The 24,904-nt window shown below is 39.3% G+C and overlaps 1 protein-coding gene across 4 annotated transcripts in view; it reads left to right on the top strand.

Moving 5' to 3' along the window:
• LOC145984114 (uncharacterized) overlaps positions 1-24,904 on the top strand; it is a 677,559-nt gene that overhangs the window by 295,465 nt on the left and 357,190 nt on the right. For all 4 annotated transcript variants that reach the window (XM_083117547.1, XM_083117546.1, XM_083117548.1 and 1 more), the window contains one exon: positions 1,110-1,241. In XM_083117547.1, coding sequence (XP_082973673.1) covers positions 1,110-1,241 — 132 coding nt within the window. The remainder of the gene's footprint in view (positions 1-1,109; positions 1,242-24,904) is intronic.

The following is a 24,904-nucleotide window of genomic DNA, read 5'->3' as shown; positions in this document are numbered from 1 at the left end:
GCAATCAGTAAAACTGTTAAAATAAAAAAAATAAGAATATGGTAAAGCCCAGTCGCTAGGGCTTAAAACTATAATGCGAAAGACCCGAGTTAGATCCCGAGGGAGGAGCACCGGATTTTTTTCCACCTGTTCAAGCGGCTCCGGCGTCCACCCAACTTCGTATAAAGTGGGTACTCCCAGGAAACTCTGGGGGGGGGGGTAAAGGCGGCCAGGGGCGTGGTGCTGATCACATCACCCACCTTCGGCTGTGATCAAGAAAGTGAGGGGCCCTAACTCCACACCCCCTATACTCCTTCATGGCGCTGTGCAAAGCACAAGGGAGCACTTTACTTTACTTATGGTAAAGCCAATGGTGGATTGATTGATTGATTTGTTATATTTTACTTCGCTTTTCTACCACTTTTCACTAGTCGCGAAAATAAGGATGAGTGATGGTGTGATGAAATTGTCAAAGGAACACTCACTCATATCCATGCCGCGATTCTGACCACTTCGTCACGAAGGTTGGCTAAAATCCAATAGTGATGGATGAAAGTGAGGCATGGTCCTTCACAGAAAATAATGCGATAATTCTGAACACATGGGAAAAAAAGATTATGAGACGAATCTATGAACCTGTGATAGAAATAAATGCTGAAGAATAAGAAAAAACCAGGAACACCATGGTTTATATAAAGACTTAGGTATAGTACAAGATATTAGAAGGAGAAGACTACAGTGGTTATGACATGTTAGAAAGTAGATTGTTAAAGGGAGTGTTGTATGGTAAACCTAGAGGAAAGCAGGAAGACCTAGAGTGAGATTGCTGGAAGATATAAAGAGAGATTTGAAGGAGATGAAAGTTAGAAACTGGAGAAGGAGAGCAGCAGATAGAGAAGAATAGGCGAGGACTTTGAAGGAGGCAAAGCCTCCCAGAGCGCCGTAGAACCAAGGAATAAGTAAGGCGTACATACATTTTTCGGGAAGGCATTGCTCCCCTCCACCTCCCCTTTCTGACTCAGCCCACTATGAATATAATCCTGTGAACGATAGTGACATATGCTGTAATATATTATTATGTAATTAATAGTATAAAAGCATAATATAAAGTAACATTATTTGTCTTTCAGATTTGGATGAATGCCTTGAAAACGATGACAATCTTTGTGACAGTAACCAGGATTGTGAAAATACAGTTGGAAGTTACGTTTGTAAATGCAAATCAGGGTTTGAATTGGAACCAATAACACAGGCTTGCGTTGGTAAGTACTTTTCAGTCAAGAAGCGTCCTATGACACCTTCCCCAATACGTTTGTCTACTTACAGATTTTATTACTTATAATTTCATCAAGCTATGGTTGATACAAGAAAACTTAAATTCTAGGTCTTACGATAATTACCACAAATTTCCTTCGCTGTCCGGAGCTCGATCTTCGTATGCGACGGACTCGTGAGGTTCCGTAACATTCTTTGTGGTTCGTGCGGGGAAGTCTAATTTCAGGGACAGGCATACCTACAATGAGGCCGATCTCAGCTGCTGATGTGGATAAATTAATTATATGAATAATCGAAATACAATCGATTGTCAAGAGAAAATAATATATATTTTAAACTATACCCATTATTAAGTGAATCCCTTTTCTTGAAATGGAATATGAGTGATTTTAAATGGATTATGCAATATGAGTGATTTTGAAGTGGATGAATCGATTGTGCTTGCGCATGTGCAGTGTTAAAACTGTTTGAGGATGCGATGAAGTCAATCAAGTGAAAGGTGTTGTACCTAGAGAACCTTAGTGCTTAAGACGCTGGTAATCTTCAGTTCTGTTACGTACTGAAACTTGTCGACTCAGAGGCCGAGGGCATTTGGTGTTGGCCTCCCAATCTCGGTACCGGCGGGTCCAGATACAAGTACTGGCATATGCATGGGCGTTCCACACACTATACATAGGCTAAGCTGTATTCGTGTAATCCATGTAATCCTCTTTGTCACAATCTACCTAAATGAGAAGAAAAGCAACGATTTTTTTTAAAAAAATTACAATACCGCCTGAAACTTTCTGAATCTTCCGAAGTCCACATGTAAGTATGTTGGGTATGAAATGATAACCGTTTCAGTTCTTCTATAGTTAAAGTATTGCCTTATTGTAGTACCAGGATATAAGCCTATGGACATTTCTGCATGCACAACCTTCTTCATGTGGGAAGGGGTATCAGAACGATATTTGCAAGACAATCCTTGATACATATGCATAATCTTAAGTGATGGCAGTTTGCACTTTAAAGGTCAACAACATGATCAGCATAGATAATTTTGGAATTTCCAGTGTTTTGCAATAAAATGTTGCACCTTGACTGTTCAAGATCCTCACTGCACTCCGGATCGATAATGAATGGAGATAGTATATAACCCAGCGGTATTCATTATTGTCTGAAATATACGGGAACACTCGCAAGGGCGTAATGCGCAGTGTCAAATTTGTCAAGCGTATGCAAATTCAACGCAATATATATTTGGTGTCATGTGTGAACCCTTGCACATCGATAATACATTCTACCATTTTCACCGTTGTTGGTGACAGTCCCTATGCAACCGTAGCAATACCCATTGTTACCATGCGCTTACTCGGCCGACCTTATGAGATCGAAGTCGTTTGAAATATCATGCAACACATTGTAAGTCTTTGTAAGGCTAAGGCGAAAGTGGAGCGATAACGTTCAGATGGACCTAAAGGAAATCGGTAAGGATGGAAAAGATTGAATTGATGTTGCCCAGGATAGGGACAGATGGAACGCTTGTGTTGCTGCAGCCATAAACCTTCGGGTTTAAGAGGGCTAGAGAGTTAGTTAGTTAGTTTACATTGTAAGTCTTTGTTTTCCGTCGTAATGTCGTATACCGTCCAATCGTCGGTTATATCTTCATGGTGGGTAACATGAAGGTGAAGAATATCCTTTGTGTTGTCTGGATCCTGCAGATAATCCTGGATTCTCCGATTCTCCCACGCTTCCAGTTAGACAAAGCTGGCATCAGTGGCGTACCCAGGATGTTCGAAAAGGTAATTACGTATACTTTTTTTTTACTACTCAGTTCTCAGTTTGCCATCTATTCCTGCCTTTGACGTTCTTTTCATTTGGAACACTGACCAAACTGAGGGGTTATCACCCCAACAGTAACCATGTGTTAAGATTAGACCATATGCTCCTTGTTCTAACAACACTCTAGTTTATTTGAAAGTTTCTACAAAGAACTGTATTTTTACAGTACACATCGTTGGCAAACTGCATCTATAAATATCAATTTTAAAATGGTGTTATCTATTTTAAGCAGTTGCTCAAAGATCCCCTAATTAATAAACACGTGCACTGTGTTAATATATAAAGCTTCCACAGGTATTTACACTTTTTGGAAGCCCACATCCTAAGTAATTACAACCCTTATACAGATTTTTTTTTCAGTGACCGACCATCTTTTGAGACTGTACATAGAAATAGCCGTAAAAAGTAATTCTCCCTCCTTACTGAGGAGACATGCATTTTACTCGCTGCCAAATTTACAGATAATATGGATCGGCATAAGCGCACTTGCCACCCACACAAACGCATGGAATCTATGATCTGAATGTGGCAACGAATACAGCATCGCAAACCTGCTTTAGTATCGCAAAAACACTCAAGATCACTCAACCCCTCCTCCTACCAAGAGACCACGGCTGAATGAAGAAATCTCAATACTCTTGGAACATCTTCGAACGACTGTGAATTGATGAACATCAATAGGTTTCTGATGAAGCTGAAACAAAATATAATTAATATACTTCGGTAAATTTTTATCACAAATTTCCTTTAAATTTCATTGATATTATCAACACTTTACGAGCACGTCAAGAGGAAAGGATGGGAGTCTTGACTTCTCAAAAATGTTTGCACGTGAGTGATGAATCACGATTGGTTGGTTATCGATAGGTTATACGAAGTTCTCTTACCTGAACATGCAAAATTTCAAGGTCGTTGTTCAGGTTGGACTCTGTGCGGTCTACAACACAATCTACTGCTCAAAGTGGTCAACGCACACTATGCACGTTAAACGTTAAAATATGCAAGTTTATTCATATTCACATAATGTGCAAGCACCATTAGTTTACATAAAGAAAGATTTTCGATGTTAAACTCGCTGAAATATACATTTTCGTGTCGTACCACTTGTGCCAGTTGGGTGGATATTAATTGAACTAAATAATTAATAATGATGAACTAAATCTATTCCTTTACAGTTAAGTCAATTCTCCACGTAGTTTAACGGACGAGAAAGATGAACAAAATATAATTTGGGTGTGTGAGTGCCAATTCGAAACTTAAAAGTACTTATCCTTCTCCTCCCATGTCGTGATTTCTCGGACACCCTCCTAAGGTGTCTGTCTAGAGGAAAAACTACTTCCTCTCCCTGGGCCAGAATCCAAAATGCGCTGCCTGAAGGGCTGCGAGTTCGCACCAAGGTTTCCTTTTTACGTCATTGCGTAACCGATGCTATTGACCTCTGGTGGCAAAATTAAGAATGATTCCATCCATCTGGCACACAAATAAACAAAATGACGGCTCCGCGCGCACTACGGTCCATAACACCGATAGGCGAAGGAAGCACGTATGTTCAACTACACCCCATAAATTCAAGAACAGCAAGGTTTTCTGAATATTCAAATACTGGTGATGACGAGTACTACTAGTGGTGTGTTAACGCTGAGCTACATCCAGCTCCAGATCATGCGTACCGGGTCTCCCATTGCACCAAGTTTACCAGCGAACACGAAACAATGATGCATGATATCGACTAGCCGGTGCCTCTATACATGATATTGATTGATTTGCTTTAATTTACTTCTGATGTTGATAAATTAGAGAAACAATACCGTCAAAGGCATCCAATATCCGTTCACGTGCATGGGGACGATGGACGCGCAGAGTATGTACTCAGGCACAGAGAAGTTGAAAACCAAGATCTAATAATTAGATTGTTTTTAGTTAAAAGCACTGTTCCCTGATATGTGATTTTCTAAGATTGGTTTGGAGCCCGATTGCTTTGCATACAGAAAAAAATGAAGTATGCGACCGCTGCTTGTCTTGGTTAGGAACCTTGGGGAGCCAAGACTGCTATTGCAACATTTCAGGAGCATTTAATTGAGTGTTCTAAGCATCCAAGACCAGAAAAAAATATAACTCCAACAGCTCCCAAAACACACATGAAATTCAAAAGTTCGATGGCAATATTGCTCCACCCAATAGTTACATACGCTGATTTCCAAATTTATTTGACCTTATGTTTTCTTGCAAACCCAATCCGAGGCGTTCAAGTTGTACACAATTTCTCGGATCACGTACCCTGTAGCTTTACATTTACAAGTAGTGGCTACTTATAAGATAAAGTTCACCGTCATAACGACTGAACTGCAATAACTGTAATTTGCACATTCGAAAGTCGGATCACATTCCATAATTTTGAAGGATATGATGCGCATTTATTCATCAAAGAGATCGGCCGCGAATAAAAACGCATTGATCTTCTTGCACACAGCAAGGAAAAGTACATTTCTTCCAACAAATTGGTATGCATCACGGGTGGTCGTCCGATTAAAATGTGATCCCTCGAATCATAGAATTTCCTAAAATCCACCTCCACTCTCGCAAGCCAACTTTCAAATGGCAATTTTGAGGCTACGACGCACTGCTTTGGCAAAGACTACTTACCATTGTCAAGACTTAAGGCTCGTATCCCTATGAGTATATGGATGACTGTCCCAAGTTCAACAGAACAGCTATGCCTTGATGGGATGCATTTTACAGACCGTTTACAGACAAGGATTGATCTGTGAAAGATTACTAACATTTTCAGTATATATGTGGAACACCTCAACTTCGAGACCAAGGGCGACTACAACGATCCTTACCTAAAACTGGATGTAACTTTGATAGCTGACGTGTTCGACACATTCAGGAGACTTGTTGAATATTGAGTATTTATAGTTTGTATCCTGTGCACGTGTGTACCACCACAGACTCTCCTGGAGGGCCCCGCTAGAGTTCACGCATGTTCAGCTGGGTCTTCTCACTGACATCGACCAATTATTTTTCATAGAAAAAGCTGTTCGAGGTGACAATGTTCTGTCCTTTGCATTATGTCAAAGCAAACAATCCTGACATATCCAGTTACGATCCCAGCAAGCTCATTTCTTGCACAGAATACTAGGATATGAACAAATCCTATGGTTATGCGATGTCAAAATACTTACCCATTGATTGTTATTGCTGAATGACGAGCGAGGAGCTTAATAGCCAAGAGTTTTTGAAATGGTATAATGATTGTGAATGTACCTGTTTGCTGGAGGTGGATTGGAAATATCCTTCTCAATCTCTGCCATTGCTCCGAGATGGCTCATGTTTCTCATTAACCCCACCCCACCCCGAAAACTCCTAACGATGAGCGTGAAAACAAATTATATGCTGTATTTCAGATTCCTCCAATTTTACTGAGGCGTCGTATGAAACTCAAGTATTTTCACAGGGATTTAAAATTTAGAGACTGCAAGTAAAACTTGGAATTTAAAAATATTTTCCGCTTGTCTGTCTGCAGGTAATGTGGAGTCCTGCATTGTTCCAAAAATATGTTTTAATTCTTCAACTATTTGAGTACCAGTAGATGAAAGTCATCGAAACCTACATGTCATTTCTTTTACCTTTAACTCAGCAAGTTGATTGGTTTGGTTTATTTTACTTCGCTTTTCCACCACTTTCGCTAATCGCAAAAATGAGGATGACGAATGATATCATGAAGTGACACTCGCAAAGAACACCCATGTTCAGGCCGGGATTCGAACCTGGGATCCCAATTGTCATAGCACGCTGTGCTAACCACTCCCACACAGTGGTCGGCGTGCAAGTTTTTAAAAGTGGAGTTTTTCATTTCAACTAAACCTGCTTTTCACAGATCATCGATGTATTTGGTTATCACCGGAATGCGTCTGTAATAACGATGTACCAGTTTATGAACTTCATCGACAATCGACTGCCTAGACATTGAGTAACAAATCACTCTTAAACAAGATCACCAACGACAGGGATTTTTTGCAAGTAGCTCTTCTCTGCTGTTCTGTGAGAATTGCTCGTCTCCACCGACATCGGAAACATTTAATTTTTAATGTTCGAATATTTTATATTGAGAAGTGGCATCATCTTGATGAATCACTGAAAAATTTTGAGTCTAGATTTTACATTTCTTGTTTTGAAAGTCATGCTCGGGACTGTGTTATTTTCCACACTTCCAATAACTAAACTTGTGGAGATGAATCGTATCGCTGAGTACGAATCTGTGATAAGGTAGTGAGGATGCAGCATATAAAGCTTAGCTCCCTTAACTAAAAAAGGGGGAAACCCTTCAAGAAGGCTGTTTTCATCGGCATACATTCAAGGATATGCATGTGATGCCTCGGTGCCTATAATATAAACTAGAGTGTCAGTTACCTCAGAATTAATGTTCCCCCGTTTTGTGCGTGCTTTATTCGTTTATTACAAAATCCAAAAGTTATATTAATACATAACAAATAAATAAATTACAGTTGTGTGTATTACTATATTTGTTCTTGATTTCAGAACAAGACTGGTTTACAAATTCATGCCATATATTGTTAGTTCTATGTTGGTATTAATATTAATTTAGAGTTTGAAAAGTTTTATATATTTTAAATGGATTTATTTGAGTTGATGTTCATGAAAAAATCATATTTTGTTATTTTATGGAGCTTAAGTGACTATACTTAGTAATATGTGTTACTAAGTTGGTGGTTATAGTTATGGGTGACGGAATTGAAATTAACTATCTTGGGAAAATATTTTGTTGGTTAGGCTGTGTCATTTAGTGAGAAAAGTTTGCTTAAATAATACCTAAAGTACTAGGCAGTAACAGTAGCAATATTAAATTAGTGAATAAAGAAAGTTTTTACTGCAGGGACAATGTAAACTTCTGTTCAGATAAAGTGACACAATCGATTGACTTCAATTCCAGCTTCGGATGCGATCGAGTGAGACTGTACAGCCGAAGTAAATTTTCGAAAAAGAAACCACCCTGCAGTGTTGCTTACTACCAAACGTTACATGCTGAGAATTTTGTAGCTCGTAGACTCAAAGAAAAGGGTTAACTGAAAGATTGCAGCGAAAATATTAATGAACTGGACTGTCCACTTCTACATTGATAGTAATGTAAAAGGGTAAAGAAATGTGAAAAATGTATGTGAAAATAAAAACGCATTTTCCGACGTACGTGGCGAACTTATCACAACCGAGGGTCCCGGGTTCAAATTCGCCCTGAGCATAGGTGTTAACTTTGAGTGTCCATTCATCGTCGGGACTAGCCAAAAGTGGCAGAAAGAGAGGTTAAATAACGAAAATTAAAAAAGAGAAAAAAGCAATTGGAATATTTGAATTGAAAGAAGTGCTGTTGTAATTCCTTCACATCATGCAAAACACCTATTTTTTGATTCGGAAAAAGTATTTTTCCTACCTCGGGGAAAATAGAGTCACATTGAAATTATACTTGATTTTATATAATGGAAGTACGTCGTGTGAACACGATAAAGTTGTCCTTTTCATGTGCAAAAAAGAGACCCACGTCCTTGAAGTTACACCGTTGGATTACTGAAACGCTTTCTCTCACGGAAGATGTGACTGTTCTCTACAGCACAAATTTGTTTTATTTCTTATGTTCATTTGTAAATGTACAATTATAATTATTGTCTATTTTTAACTTCAAATGTTAATGTTCAAGTTGCTGTTTAATAACGTTTGTTTTCTATTTATGTTAAATTGTACAACGTTTATGTGCTTGGCAACATTGTCGTTGCTATAGAGATAACAGTCATGGAATATTCTTGTAACAGTTGTGAAGTTTTGGGAAAAAAAGTTTTTATCAAAACGTGATTTGCTGAGTTTCCATTTATGCTAATATTCAGGTAATTTAGATATGTAATCAGTCCACAGAAGTTTTTCTTCACCTTCGCGAATTGTGAAAGATATTTTGCATTTAATAACAGTACACGACGACATCAGCATAAAAATTGGTGGCCAGTAGATTGGAACAATTTAATAGTTCGAATAATGTGTACTGTGAAATAGTTTCAGTAGGTGAAACCGTACGTTCTGGGCCGGTCTTTTGACCTACTTTTGAAATGACAGTGTTGCCAACCCCTTACTCGAAAAAATCACCAAGGTTTTTTTCTTGGTCTAACCTAACCTAAAGCAAGGAGCTGGCAACCTTGCTTGAGGCTTCTTAATGCTTCGTTCTAGAACGGTTCTTTGACCTACTTTTGAAATAACAGTGTTGCCAACCTCTTACTCGAAAAAATCACCAAGGTTTTTTTCTTGGTCTAACCTAACCTAAAGCAAGGAGCTGGCAACCTTGCTTGAGGCTTCTTAATGCTTCGTTCTAGAACGGTTCTTTGACCTACTTTTGAAATGACAGTGTTGCCAACCCCTTACTCGAAAAAATCACCAAGGTTTTTTTCTTGGTCTAACCTAACCTAAAGCAAGGAGCTGGCAACCTTGCTTGAGGCTCCTTAATAGTTTGCTCTTGTAAGGCATAACCCCTATTTTCTCGCAGTGTTGCCAACACCTTACTCGAAAAAAATCACCAAGGTTTTTTTCTTGGTCTAACCTAACCTAAAGCAAGGAGCTGGCAACCTTGCTTGAGGCTTGCCTTACAGTGCATAAAGCAAGGTTGCCAACCTACTGGTACTTTTGCCATAGGCTGCGTCCGAATCGGCAGCAGATGTAACCTAGAACACCGTTCCATCCGGGGACTCAGCCAACCTCCGTTGTCCGAATTTGCGGCAGACGTGGAGTCGGAGGGGAGAGCAGAGAGGAGCGACAGATGCATGCTTGAACTTGCTGTGACGCTGCGCTTGGCAGCCATATTCTAATTTTCACTTTGTACAGACAATATTTACTGATTAGAGGATGTAAAACTCAGTTATACTTTAACATTTTATCGATAATACTGAATGCAGAAAAAATGTAAATGATGAAATAGCGTGTTATATTTTTAATATGATTAGTAAATAGGTGGAAATTATTGTCATGTTTGTTTGGCGTCTGTCTTCTGCTTCCGTGCGATGCGCCTGCGCCCCAGAGCGCGGTGGGTGAAGTTCGAGCTGACACCTGGCGGGAAAAGTGACAACCGTACTACAAGGGGGGCATGTAGATTCGGACGACTTGGACGTGACTTCGACGGCACGCGAGAGCAACGGGAGAGAACTGGACGGTGTGCTTGCCAATCCGGACACGGCCATAGCCTTTTACAAAAAAAAGAGAGAGGAGAGAGAAAGAGGGAAGAGTTAAACAACCGACAGCCTACCTACAGCCTTTTTTGGTCTAACCTAACCTAAAGCAAAGAGCTGGCAACTTTGCTTGAGGCTTGCTTTACAGTGCATAAAGCAATTTTTGCCAACCTACACACACTGGGCAAGGAGAGCCGGCACTGCCGTAAAAGAGAGAGAGATGGATGGATGGCAACACTGCACGGGTTCAACGTCGGAAAATGAGGCTCGGTGAGGCTCGCCTTAATGGATTTTTCTCGTAAGGCATGAGCCTTATTTTCTCGCAGTGTTGCCAACTTCTACCTACACCCCTTTTTTTTAACTTGGCAAGGGCTAGAGAGAGAGAAAGAGACCTATAGCTGGCAACAGTGGTGAGCGAATGCACTTTATTGTAATTTTCCAACTCCGGCAATGTTTATATATCGTGACCTTTGTAAACCTCTCTCGGGAACGATGTGGCACACACACACACACACATATGCGCGCGCGTGTATTGTGATGCAAGCAAACAAACAAAATAATAATAATTGTTGTTTTTTAGGATTCCTGGCTCCTATAACCCGCCAGGAGTGCGTGGTGCCCAACACAGTTCTAATGGCCACGGCTAACAAAGCCATGCCTCTGTAGAGTTTCATGGGTTTTTTTTAACCCCCCCCCCATGACTCCCTACAGAGAACCTCCGTGTGTAATGTGTGTGTTTTATGATTGAAGAGAAGAAAAAAATTTGGTTAAGAATGGAATGTGTAAAAACTAAAAAAGTTTCCGTAGGGTGCAGCATCTGAAAGAAAAAAAATATCCTCAAAATAGTGTACATAATATGATAGAAAAATATAAAAAAAAAGTGTGAATGCAAAAATTAGTGTGAATGATTGTTTTTTTTTAAAAAAACGATAGAAAAATATAAAAAAAGTGTGAATGCAAAAATATAAAAAAAAAAGTGTGAATGCAAAAATTAGTGTGAATGATTGTTTTTTTTTTTAAAAAAAATGGTGCAAGAAATAATACGTACTTTTTTTGATGCGGAAGTCTAATGGTGCGAGCAGATTTCTTCCTCGTCATGGTATCCCCATTATCGGGTGTGGATGTTGCAGTCCAGTAGCCTCAATTTGGTGTCGTGGGGATCAAGCGCCACTTTGTTGATCGTGGATGTACGCAATTGGTCGATGGTGCTCGTGATCCGATGTTCGGTCATGCGTTTGATTTTTTTGTCGAACAAGCACGACTTGTAATCTTCTACGGTTAGTTTGTTTGTGCTCGAACGCCCCACCCCCTTTGCCTTCTATATTTCGGTCTCATCCTGAACTTTGATGGCATACATTTTCGCTCGAAGACCCGCAAACTCTGTGATGATGCGGCCGTTGACTTCATCCTTCATCTTCCCGATCGTCATTTTCTGGCTGTCGTCGAAGAGAGCGTGATCTTTCGGATAATTAGAGAAGTCGAAATGCTGGCTCATGTTTTTCAGATCTTCGTATAGATCATCGGTGTGGATGTTGTACACGAAGCTGTCCGTGTCGGTGTACGCCACCTCGATCGCCTCTCCATAGCGTGGTTTCATAATGTCGTAGTGAAACTTGTACATGGCCAGCTTCGACAACTCGAGGATCGCGACTCCCGCGGCGATTGGTTTGTTGAATGTTATGTGGTGGAGAGCACGTTCGATCAATACCAACGTGTCGCTCAGTATCGTGAAGTTTTTGTACGTGGGCTGAGCGACATGCTTGTTTATTTTCTTCGGGTTGGAGACCAAGTTGATATTTCTTCTTTTCCTCGCATCTTCCATGCTCTTGCCGTAGATGCTGTTGTTCATCAATTTGTATAGGTCTTTGTCTGCGGAAGAAGAAGCTGATGCTCGACGTTGAGTGTTGCCGTCGATATAGGGTGCTAGCCACCTGGTCTGTCTAAACTTCAATCCCGAGTGCACGCGCTTCAAAACCAATCCATGCCGGAGGTAGAATTGTAGGAGACGATAATGCACCACGTAATTCTTTTTGCTCTTGAAGGTGAGCATCAGCTTCTTCTCCGGACCCGATTCCATCACAGGTGCCATCGCAAATCCATGGTGTTTTCGATGAAGCGATGCAGGATATTCCAAATCTACTTTCAGGAAACATCCATTTTCATGATCTTCGCTCCATTCCAAACAATCTTGAAGTTCCTGCTCGCTCATCCATTCGTATTCTCCGATGGGCAGAGGCTCGGACATGGCATAACCATAGAGATTGTTCATGTCCCAGTATGCCAAGAAGTTTGTCGGTTTCTTTGCATCAAAATCGGCGACATATGGATTGTTGGCCTTGACGTATCGAAGGGGACACTGGACGATTCCACCACGTTTTGCATCTTCGACAAACAAAAGTTGATTGACGTCTTTGATGAGTTCTATCTCCACCTTCGTGGATTTTAACATCGCCTGCCAAGAATAACCCGGTGTGGTGTAGCTGAAAGCGGGGTCCAAACCATATGCTGCCATTCCTCTCGAGCGATGGAGATGAAAACGGTCGCTCAATAGCGTAACATCCAGTTTCAGATACAGATCGTGATAGTCGGCCATGGTTTGACAAGAGAATGTAGACCAGACGAGCTGAGCATGATGGTAGTCCTCTTCGGTGCAACAGGTGTCGCTAAGACGACTGTAGAATGCTTCTCTCGGTGGTAACGATGTTTCTGAGAATTTGGAAGCATCCGTCATGTATTCGTAGGGGTAAACACCCTTGCGTCTCAACAGTGCTAAATGTTGGTCGCCGAAACATTTCCTGGTGGCGACCAAATCATCGTCGGTGAGTTGAGACGCGAGTGTCGCCAAACTCGAAGACAGAAAGTTGTAGGAGTCCAAGAAGCGAATTTCTACGTGATTGCCATTTCCAACGTCCACCTTCTTGCTGAATGAAATGAATTTCTCGTTGGTGCGAGCTATGACGCTAATGGGTTGAGCGTCGCATCCCATCTCCTTTATGAAGATTTTGGCGTCGTAGCCCTCCAAATTGTGAATGAATACGGGAATAAAATTTGGTTTTTTGATTTGTAGATTACAGTTGTTACACAGGGGGGCCACATATTTTCCCGTGTGATGGTTGTGGTGGCGAACTTTGACATTTTCGAGGGTGAAGTTACTTTCGCACACACCACACTGAGAGGCAAGGTCGTATGCTTTCTTCTCTTCCTGGGTGAGAGGCTCCATTGCTTTGTCTTCTCTTAGTAGAGGAGCGAATCGTATGGCCATCTGTTTCAGGGTTTGAATGAATTTTTGTGGAGCATCATTGCCACGATGTAAAATAACATTGCCTGTGTTGTTGACCATCAATCCAAAAGCGCAGGCTTCGTGATGTAGAATTTCGGTGGTGCTCGATACGCTGGGATTCGGTTCGCATGTGGCGAGTGGAAGTTGGAAACTTTCAAAGTCGGCGCATATCACCACGGGATGCCAGAGTAATGCCTTGTAGTTGGAAAATGTCATGTCTCGAGAAGGCATTTTGATAGCCGTAGCCGGATGTTTACTACACATTTCATGATGATCTCTGAGTTCTTCATCAGCGTTCTTTTTTCCTTGACCGTAGAATATACTCAGGCATCTGTCGCATACTCGAATTTTATGGTGATTTGTGGTAATTTGACTTCTTATTAATTTTGGAAGATTCTGAATTAGACAGTAATGATAATTATCATCATCTTCGATCAGGAGAGTAGTGGTGTTTGTGGTGGGATAAACCCACGAAAGTATGAACCCTCCTCAAGCAGGTTTGGCTATACTTAAAACTAGCTTAACATGGCCATATGAGTTTTTTGTTCAAGTGTGAAACCCCGTATAATCCAAGATTTTTGTAAAAAAGCCCTTATGGATTCCATGAGAAAGTATGACCCCCTCAGATTGATGAGGCTACACTTACAAAAGGCACTTTTGTGAGATTGTTGTCCATAAATTTGTTAAAAATATGCCCCTCTTGTGGCCACACTTAAAACTAGGCCATACACACACACACACACACGCACACACACATACATACACACACACACACACACACACACACACACACATATTTATTTCTGGTTTAAGTTCAATTGGATACCAGCTTCAATTTGTTTATCTAATATTAAAACAATGTAATTCTTCTAGAATTGCTCCGTGACTCTCTCATTTCTTACGTCATAAACATATGATTTTTCACCTATGAGAATGACACTGCATATGGTGTCATCGGGTAATGCCTCGTGGAATTCACAGATAATTTTAATGTTTGTCCTGTCATTCACTACAACTTGTTTCCTTTTTGAAGTGTTGATTACAAACATGGGTCTCTGTGTTTTGAATTCATCTGGTGAGTAATACATATCAGTACTGCCAGTAGTGACCCTTTTGAAAGCCGAAAAAGCCTCATATAATTTGAGGAAATCATCCTTGGACATGTCTAAATTGTAATTTTCTCTAGGAAAAACCTCATTTCTGCCATTTTTAAGATAAATGTTCTTGATGTTGCAGCTATCGAATTTACTTGAATTTTTTTCCTGATTGTTGTGTCTCCCAGTCTGAAACAGAACCACCACAAAATCCGGCATGTCATATTGAATACTGGAGAATGAATTTGTGGCATCAAACTCATAATAAGTACCAGATGCGGGCTTCTGTACACATTGATATGTATAAAATTGCAGAGGAATCTGTGGATTTTTTAGGATATCAGCTTTGTATTTAAGAGCATAACTGGCCTCATATTCAACAACCGGGATTCTTAGCTCCATAGTCTGAATAATGCATTTGCCCTCATCAGGTAAGGTATTGGGCAGAGCTTCTCCTGTAGGGTTTATCGCACTGTACCTCATCAAAGCATTATTATCATTTGCAGCTCTTCTAAATGTAATTCTTAACCCGCCCTTCCACATAATATCTTTGTAATCCGAGAAGAATCCTGGCAACAGGCGCATAGGGAACAGCACTGTGTGGTTTTTAGATAATATTTTATCACCAGCTTCAAATCCACCTATTTTGTAGTAAGAAGCTTCGGTTTTGGATAATTTTAGAGTGGCCAAAGCTGTGGAGGTAATGCCGGGATAATCTATTCTGTTTATAACAACGCCATGCTTTCTGATCTCAATTTCAGAGAACAGATGCGGCACAAAATTATCTACCAGTCTTATATTTGAATTTGCCGGATAATCTGTTCCATCGAGCTTTACGACATCAAATTTGATGTATAGATCTGCTCTGTGGGGGTGTATAAAGCCATCCCCTACATCAAGATCCACCTCTATCTCTGTGTTGGGTTGATTTAAATTTGCAAATGTCCTCCTGTTTGGGGGGAATGATTGTAGCTCATAACTCTCAATATTTTCCATTGTATGTATTTTTATTTAAATATTAATCTCTATGATTGCAGTTGTTGTGGCTCCAGCAAAATCAACTAATTCTTCTTTTTCATTAGTGACCATCAATTCAATGTAATCTATTCTATTATGGCACACAGGAAAATATAATGTTGGGGATGGATTGTAGATGATTGGCTCCATAAATTCGGAATTAGGTTTGAATGTTGCAATGATGCCGGTTTGTTTGTGAGTGCCTATGCCATTTGATTTGGTGATCATACCCTCGGCCACATTACAGTGAATATTCAGAGTCTCTATGGCCAAGAATTTAGGTATATTCATAGCAGTGTGTTTGATGGCCGCTTCAAGTTTTGTGTTGTTCTCAAAGCCCAACAGCTCTCCTATAGTACCCAGATGCACTGTCTCCGTAGCAGATACAATCTCTACTCTGTGAGTGACAGAATTTTGACTTAACACTATACCTCTGGGTAATTGAGCATTTAGAGTGGATAGATTATACTGCCCTGGAGTGATGACAATTTTTTGATCCCCTACTGCAATTGTGTTGTTGTGGTGTGTAATATTAGGTATCAAGTACATGCCGTAAAATGCTCTGAGAGCTATTGTTTTGGGATACACTATGTCATCATGTAATTTGAGTTTCAATATTGAATTTTGGCTGGTGAGATGGAATACCCCCATGATGTTTCAGATACAACAGGGCCTTTTGAAAATTTTCAATTGATGGTTTATTTATTTGAGACATATATCTGAGAACAGATAAACACAAATGTCCGCAATTAACATCTTTGAAATTTTGAACACGGGCATTATTGTAATAAAGATTAGCTGATTTTAGATATTTTATTAAATTTTCAGGTGGAACACCTCCAAATGAATCAAACACAAATGCCTCATTGTTTAAATATTTAAGATAACAAATCCAGTGAGTGCCCTGATTTTTGTACTCATCCAAATTAACAATGCCACACTCTTTGTTGAGTGGTTGTTCTGGTAAAGAATCAGACATGTACACACCCCTAAAATGTTTGATGCCCAGTGGTTTGATTAAAGCTTCAATATCTTGGTTTGTAAGCGGCTCTTGTTTTTTTTAAACTTATTCATGGCTCTCTTAACACCTTTGCCTTTTTTCTCCATTGCCAGGTTATGGCGCCTCTGCTCATCTAATTCTGCCCTATTCTTCTTGGCATCTATTACTGTTTTTGCTATGGCAGCTGATCCCCCGGCCAAGCTCCCAACAGCCCCGAGAGCAGCTAAGATGGAAGGGATAGTAAATATGAAACCCCCTGTATGCAATTTTTTCCTGGATTGTTGTAATTTTTTTAATTGGGGGGTACTAAGCAACAATTTCATACCATGTCCCTTTGCAATACAAGAGCTTTTTTTCTTGCGCTGCTTTTTGGTCAAAAGGCTATCAATAGTTTTAAGAGATTTGAGACCTGCATAAGGTATTTGATACATAACACCCTTGGCCTTCATCGTAGGTTTATTATATACATATTCACAGCCCCCACCCCAGTTTTTGTTTGGTGCTCATAGCTATGGTGGTCCCCAATGCTGCTATTTTCTCACTCAAAGAAGCATCTTTGCTTACAAATCTACCAAATGCAGCCTCTTCTAATTTCTTGTCTGCAACATGTCTCTTGTCTAGATCAGAATGTGTGTTGTATGCTATGTCATGGTCTCTACAAGCAGCATCTAGGGGATTTACACCAGGATCACCCCTGTTTAATCTATGGTCCAATTTTGTACCTGGACCACAATACTGATAGCCTGGAATGTGTAGTTCAAATGGCAGCTTGTTTATAATGTCATTAACCAGGCCCCGACCCTCAGAAATATTCCAAAATTTGGGGGGTAGAGTATTAATAATTTTTATGAGATATCCAATCCCCTTAGTGTCATTCACTATAAAATTAGACAATTTTGTGCTTATCATGTCCATAATTCCAACCTTTTCATTGTAAAAATTGTGGTTGCCAGCATTTTCCTCCCCAGCTATCACCAATAACCTATCCACAAGTTTCCTAACATCATCAACCCACACAAATTCTTTAGGCAGGGTGTTGTATTGTTTGATTCCACTGCCAGTCTTGATCTGTGACCATATGGGCTTGATTAAGTTGTTGTATTTTGCTCCACTGCTAGACTTGACTCTTTTTTGTGTGGGATCATTGTTCTGGTATAGAGCATCTGATTTTATTAATATTTCTTTGTAATCCTCATAATCTTGATCTGTATAGCTGCCAGGCCTTTTCCTAGTCATCAGTTCCCACAATCCAGGTGTGCCCGTGTACTTAACAAAAGCACCTTTTTCTCCGAGACGAGATTCTGAATAAACAATTATATCATCTCCCATAAAAGTTACTCTGAAATTGCCAATTCTATGTATGATGCTGCCATCAAGCTCTGTGTCAGCATATAAGCCAAACACCTCATCTTTGTTGTCTTTAGGTGTGGTTAAATATTTTTGAGCAAGAAGACCCAATTCAATAGGATCCTGACTAGCCTCAATTCTTCTAGGAGCAACAGGACTAGGTGTATGAATGCTGGAAAGTGGGGTGAATGGATAATCTAATATGTTCCTTGCAGCTACAGGCACAAGCTCTGTGATCAAATCTTGATTTTGCTCTGTAACAGTTTTGATATTCTTACCTAAATTATTAATAGCATCAATGACAGGCTGTTCTGTTTGTTTGTGTTTTTCATAAATTCCACGGTTCTCTGATTTCCATCCCTTAAATCTTTTTACAAGATAATCTCTTAACTTAAGATCATCGATGATTGGTCGTTTCATGGTTATTTATTTATGTCTCAACGTCTAGAAAATCGTTGATTTTATTTCTGTATTTGCCACTATTGGGTGTTCTTGTCATATCAATTGTGACAAACCCATAACTGTCCTGGTTCCAGCACCTGCTGCAAAACTTGGAAAAATTATTGTAGCTCAAGTCCCCACCTACATATTCATCATGTATGTGTTTGAGGTTGGTATGGTCTTGATGAAACACACATATAAAATTGCTGTTGTCTCGGATCAGCTGCTTCGGTATTTTTGAAAAAGTCTGTGCAAGGTAGAAGCAATCAATGTTTTTGTGCCGGCCCTGTGTAAAGAAATTTCTAACCTTGTTTTGATTATCCAGTATAATGTCATCAAACACAACAACAGAATTATCGAGACATTCATGGAGTGGCTTAACATCTGGTTCAAAAGTGGCAATATCCAATCCATCATATAGCTTCATCAGCTGCTGATATTTTAATTGTTCCAAGCTCTTAGAGAAGATATACAAGTGCCTGTTTTTCCAGTCTAACCAGTTGGGTGCCAATAAAAAATTATCAACCATTAGTGTAGTTTTACCACAAGCTGATGGCCCAACAATAAGACACCTAATATTATCAGGCAGCAAGTTGCCATTTCTCTTATTCTGCTGTTCAGGTTCTGGCAGCCTTTTTATAACATCCCAGGTGTTCATATTATTATTTTGTCTGCATCGATCCAGCTGTTTTCCGGATGACCCAGCCATTTGACAAATAACTTGTTGCCTTTTCTGCGGATGATTTTTTCTATGAGATATGTGTCAGGCTGTTTAGTTTTGCTGAGCTCTTGTTCATAGAACCTGCCTTTGAGAATTTCTCCTCGGTGATCCTTTATTATATATGTGTTAAGGGTTCCGGGTTTAACTTGAACCACTGTAAATGATTCAGTGCTCCAGTTTCTCGTAAAGCCTCTCTTGAATAAGTGCTTATATTTGCTGATTCTTACTTGATCGCCCACCCTGTATTTGGCCCTTCTTGTTGTTGGCTGGTATCTAGGATAATAAACAGTCCTGATCAATTTTTGCTCATCAGATGAAGTTACTTCAGAGGGTTTCATGTTGATTGAGGAATGAACCGAGTTGTTATATTTATGTAGAAGTTCTGGAAGAATATTAAGCCATTTATAATTACCTTGAAGTGTAAATTGTTTATACATAAGATTTTTTAAGGTTCTGTTGAATCTCTCTACAATTGAGGCCTTGAGATCACTGTAACTCGAGTAATGTTTTATTGCCTGGCTTTTAATAAATTGTTGAAACACTGAATTATAAAATTCTTTGCCATTATCTGTTTGCAAATAGCGCGGTGATCTTCCTGAATGATTGATGATTGTCCTGATGGCTTCTGTAACACATTTTCCAGTCTTGGATTTGAGTGGCACAGCCCAGGCAAATTTTGAAAATGTATCTATTACAGTGAGTAGATACTTGTAGCCCTTGTTGATTTTGTCTAAGTTTTTCAACTGCCCACTTGCCATTTCAATCAAGTCGCTCTGCCATAAATCATCTATGCCCTTTGTGACTACTGGGAGTCTCTTAAAATTATGTCTGGCCTGTCTGTGTAATTCATCAACAATAATTTGTCTAGACATAATATGAAAACAAGAATATTGCAACTATGGGGTGTTCAGCAGCTGATACTACAGGATTTTCTAAATATAATTTGTCTCCAATATGTATTTTAAATTCCAGAGTGCCATCATCTTCAGCATAGGCTGTTTCTAATGTATTGGGATCTGTAAAATCCTCTAACTCTACACTGGTGATTTTTATTTTGTTGTCAGCATTTGTTATTGATAAGGTGGGGTAGTGGTGTGCCTGTGGTTGAAGCCAATATTTGATCTTGATTGGTCTCAGTGTGCCTCCAACAAAAAACTGGTAATACAATTGTGCAGGGGACAGCATATATATTTTGCCACCTGGTGTAAATGGTGAATCATATTCTTTGTTGGGGATGCTGTACAATTCAAGAATTACTGTATGTTTTGGATTCTCGATTATGCCCGTTATTTCCTTTTCTGCTGTGAGCAATCTGCTTGTTACAGATTCAAGGTGCTCATTGATGGTCCTAACAACATCATCGTGGCCTGGCTTGATCTTTACGTCCACAACAAGTTTCTTGTATTGTTGCACAATCTCTTGAAGCTGGGTGGCAAAAACAGACAGAGCATTTGCTTGATTGGATTCCATGGTCCCTAGCTGTTGCTTGATATTAGCTACAATTTGTTGCAAATTTTCAACAACTGCCAATTTTGAATTTTGAGCAGTAAGATCATGGACCTGTCTTCTGATATCCTCAAACAGGGCATGCAGTTCATTAATATGTTGATTAGTTGGTAGAGTGGCCACTGTCTGAGTGAGTTGTTTGATCTCTGTCTGGATATTCTTGATATCTTCTGATTTCAATATCCTATTCACTGCCCTCTTAATATTTTTAAGTTCCTGTGATGTGGGAAGATTTGATACTGTATTCTGCAAAAATTCAAGTGCCAATTTCACATTGTTTAATTCAGAAGCATCAGCCACATTTTGCATAGCATTTTGGAGCAGGGCTATATCTGCCTGAGTGGGTGTTGATTGCTGTAAAATTTCAAGCTTTGTTTGGATATCATCGATCAAGTGATGAAAATGAGATAGCTCAGATTCAGTGTTGAGGTTTTCAAGCTTTGTGATCTGTTGCTGGACACTGACAAGTGTGTCTACAATTCCAGGCAATCGGGATTCTAGTACATTTGCCAAATCACTTTGCACTGCTGCTATTGTACCTTCAAGATGGGTTATGGAACTTTGAATTTTTCCAAAATCTTCGTATGTTTCAAGTTGCAGCTTAATATTTGCAACACTCCGAGTTATTGCATTCAAAGCATCAGAAGATGGCAAGTTGTTCATAAAATTTTCAAGCGTCTCAATTTTTTCTTTAACCTCGGCTATGGCATTGTTCAAGGGGTCCAGATTAGGTATCTGGAGTGACTGAATCTGTTCCTTTAGAGTGGAAATCACTAGATCAAAATCTTCTTGTGATTTTATGCTTTTGACAATTGTTTGGAGCTGTGCCTGGACATTATTTATCTGCTCTTCCAATTGCTGTTTCAATTGCTCAGAGTTGGTGGCCTGGGTCTTAAATTTGGCTTGAAGAGCTGCAACAGCTTCTTCTAAACTTTGAAAATTATCCAATGTGGCCAGGTCAGTATATTTCTGAAGCAGCACTTTGAGTTCAGAATCAATTTTAAGAAGAGGGTCCATGCATTGTGATTGTAAATTTGTAATTTCTAATTGAAGGCTGGCATTGAGTGTGGTCTGTAAAGCTTGTAAATCACTTCTTAATTTCTTGACTCTGACATCAAGCATCAGAATCTCATCACTGTGATCTTCATGCCTTGTATGGCCAAATATATCATTAGGCATTTTTGTTTTAGTGGTTATTTATTATTGAATATCTAATTCTTAATTCTATAAAAAAAGGTATAAGCTTGTCATAAGATCCAGGGACCTCAATATATAAGCAGTCACCAGCAGAAACAGTATAAACAGTGCCAGAAATCATGTTTGAGTGCTTAATTCTATAAATATTTCTCCCTACTGAAATCTTGACATCACCCTCAGGGGTTGTAATAAATTGCAATTGACCACCTACAGGTAATTGGTAATGATTTAAATTATTGTTAAATATGTACAATGTTTTGCCTGTTTCTTCATCATTATCTGTAAGTATGCTGTTCAGATGAATAATTAACAAGCCACTCAGTTTAGACAGCATATCAGGAGAGGCTTGTGGTGTTGACAGGTCCATAATAGCCTGTTTTTTGAACCCAAATAAGTTCATAGGCATGTTTATTTATTTCAAATCATGCTCTGTAATTGGGCATTGTTTGCCATTTTTCAAATCACAATGCCCCCAAGGTAAAGTATGCATGCCGCATGATAAAATGCATCTCTTATCATCATGTGGGTCCAGGGCCACTTTTCTTACAATATTTGAAGTCAGCAAGTGATCCTCACTCTGAATTCTATTTTCTGATGTTCTGATTGAATTCTGGGATTTGATGCAATTTTTATAATCTTCAAATTGGAGATCTTTGTCAACAGTAACTCTGCCAATACCCTTGGCTTTTTTGGCAACAGCGCCACTACATGTTTCAAAACTGTACATCTTGGCACTTAACCCAGCAAATTCCACAATAACATCACCACATGTCTCATCTTTTAACTTGCCAGGCACCTTTTTGTTGTGGGGTTGAATTCTTGTATGTTCACTGGTATCAAAATATTTAAACAATTCAGGCTGTGACATATCTTGATAAACATCTTCTGTTTGAATATCAAGAATAAAACTATCCGTATCCATGTACAATAATTTTACACGATCACCATAAAAAGGTTTCAGCACATCATAATACAATGTTAACATATGTAATTTGGACAATTCCAATATTGCAGCCCCTACATAAATAGGTTTATCAAATTTGATCTTTGTTTTCATCATGTTGAAAAGTGCCATGTGCTCATCATAAATTCTTCTGTAATTGAAGTTGGGCTTTGCAACCAATTTTTTGCTCCGGCTGGGGTCAGTAATTATTTTAACATCGGTATGTTTCCTGACATTTTCAATAGTTTTGCCATACACTGAATTCACCATCAATTTAAACAAGCTCTTATCAAATTGGCTCTTTGCAGATGTTCGAAGCTCCGTGTTTGTATCAATGTATGGTTTCAACCATTTTGAGTGCCTGAACCTCAAGACTTTGCCAACTTTGGTCACTTGAACACCATGTTTCATCAGGAACTGGAGGTTTTTGTAATATATAACATAACCCTGTTTTGGCTCCAGAGTCATCATGAGCTTCTTCTGTTTAGAGCCAGGTGAGCACTGAACCTCGGGAATTGGGGACAGATCAGAAAATTTGTTGTGCAAATCATCAGGAATTATCAGATCAGTCTCTAAGAATAGGCCATAGTCACTGTCATCAAAATCCTGAAGATCTTCAATATTGAAATCTTCAACCCATTCAAGCCCTGCATATGGCAGTTTATCCATCATAGCGTGACCGTAGAGGTTGTTTGCATCTACATACAGTATATAATTTGATGGCCGTGCTGGATCATAATCAGGCATATGCTTGTTATTTGCTCTGGCATATCTCTGGGAACATTGCACCATCCCCCCTCTTATACATTTCTCCATAAACAGATACATATCTTGATCGTGGATCAGATCCAATTGCTTTTTGGTGTTGAAAAACGTTGCGGCCCATGCTAGACCCGGGGCACTGTAAAAATACACTGGGTCCAGTCCATAATTTTGCATGGAAGATTTTCTGAATGCTTGCAATATATCAGCTAAGAGGGTGACATCAAGTTTCAAATATGCCATGTGATAATCACCAAATGTCTTGCATTTTAAATCGTTCCACATCAACTGAGCATGGTGATAATCTTCATCAGTGATTCCAGATCCTCTGATTCTGCTGTAAAACGCTTCTTGTGGTGGCAGGGAACACTCATCAAATTTAGAAAAATCTGTAACATAGTCATATGGATATACACCCTTCCGCCTAATTAATTTCAGGTCCTGATTTGGAAACAATGCACGTGTGATTTTTAATTTATCATCAGGTAATTGAGTGGCCAGTGTAGCCAGGCTAGCAGATAAAAATCTGTAAGAATCAAGAAATCTTATGTGAATAGGAACACCATCAACTTTAATTATCTTGCTAATAGATATATATTTTTCATCATTTTCAGCTAAAATATTTAAATTCTGCTTGTCAAACCCCTCGTACCTGATCAGATGATGGAAATCATAATTGGATGCTCCGTGGCAAAATATGGGGACAAATCTTGGTCTCTTGATCTTAATATTACAGCTATTACAGAGGGCCTGTTTATATCGACCATCTGTATGAGAATGGTGTTTCACCTTGATATTTGTATCTGAAAATTCACAATCACATACCGGGCATTTTTCTGCATTGTTGAAATCCTCAATCTGTTCCTCTGTTAAAGGCAACATGGGCTTTGATATTAATAAGATGTTAGATGCTATGTCACGGCACTCATTTTCTATTCTATGTGCAAATATTTTGATGGCATCTCGTCCCTTGTATGAATATTCTTTAATAACAACACCATCCCGTATAACCATATAACAAAAGCTGGAAGGTTCATGTTGCTGGTATGGTGTACTTGAAGATTCTTCGGGATCTGGGCTACAGAATGCAAGAGATTTGAGATTTGATTCGGAATCCCAGACAATATATGCTGGGTGTTCCAACGAGGCTTCATACTTTTTGAATTTGCAATTTTCACTTGGATTGGGCATCACCATATGAACAGGTTTATGGTTCCCACAGTATTTCAGATGCTCAATTAACTTGTTTTTGGCAATTTCTGCACTCTCTTCACAAACACCATTCACCATTTTTCTACCAT

Source organism: Lepisma saccharinum, chromosome 2 (genome assembly GCF_977018435.1).
Source record: "Lepisma saccharinum chromosome 2, izLepSacc3.1, whole genome shotgun sequence".
Classification (NCBI taxonomy): Eukaryota; Metazoa; Arthropoda; class Insecta; order Zygentoma; family Lepismatidae; genus Lepisma; species Lepisma saccharinum.
This window is presented reverse-complemented; position numbering and strand designations above follow the sequence as displayed.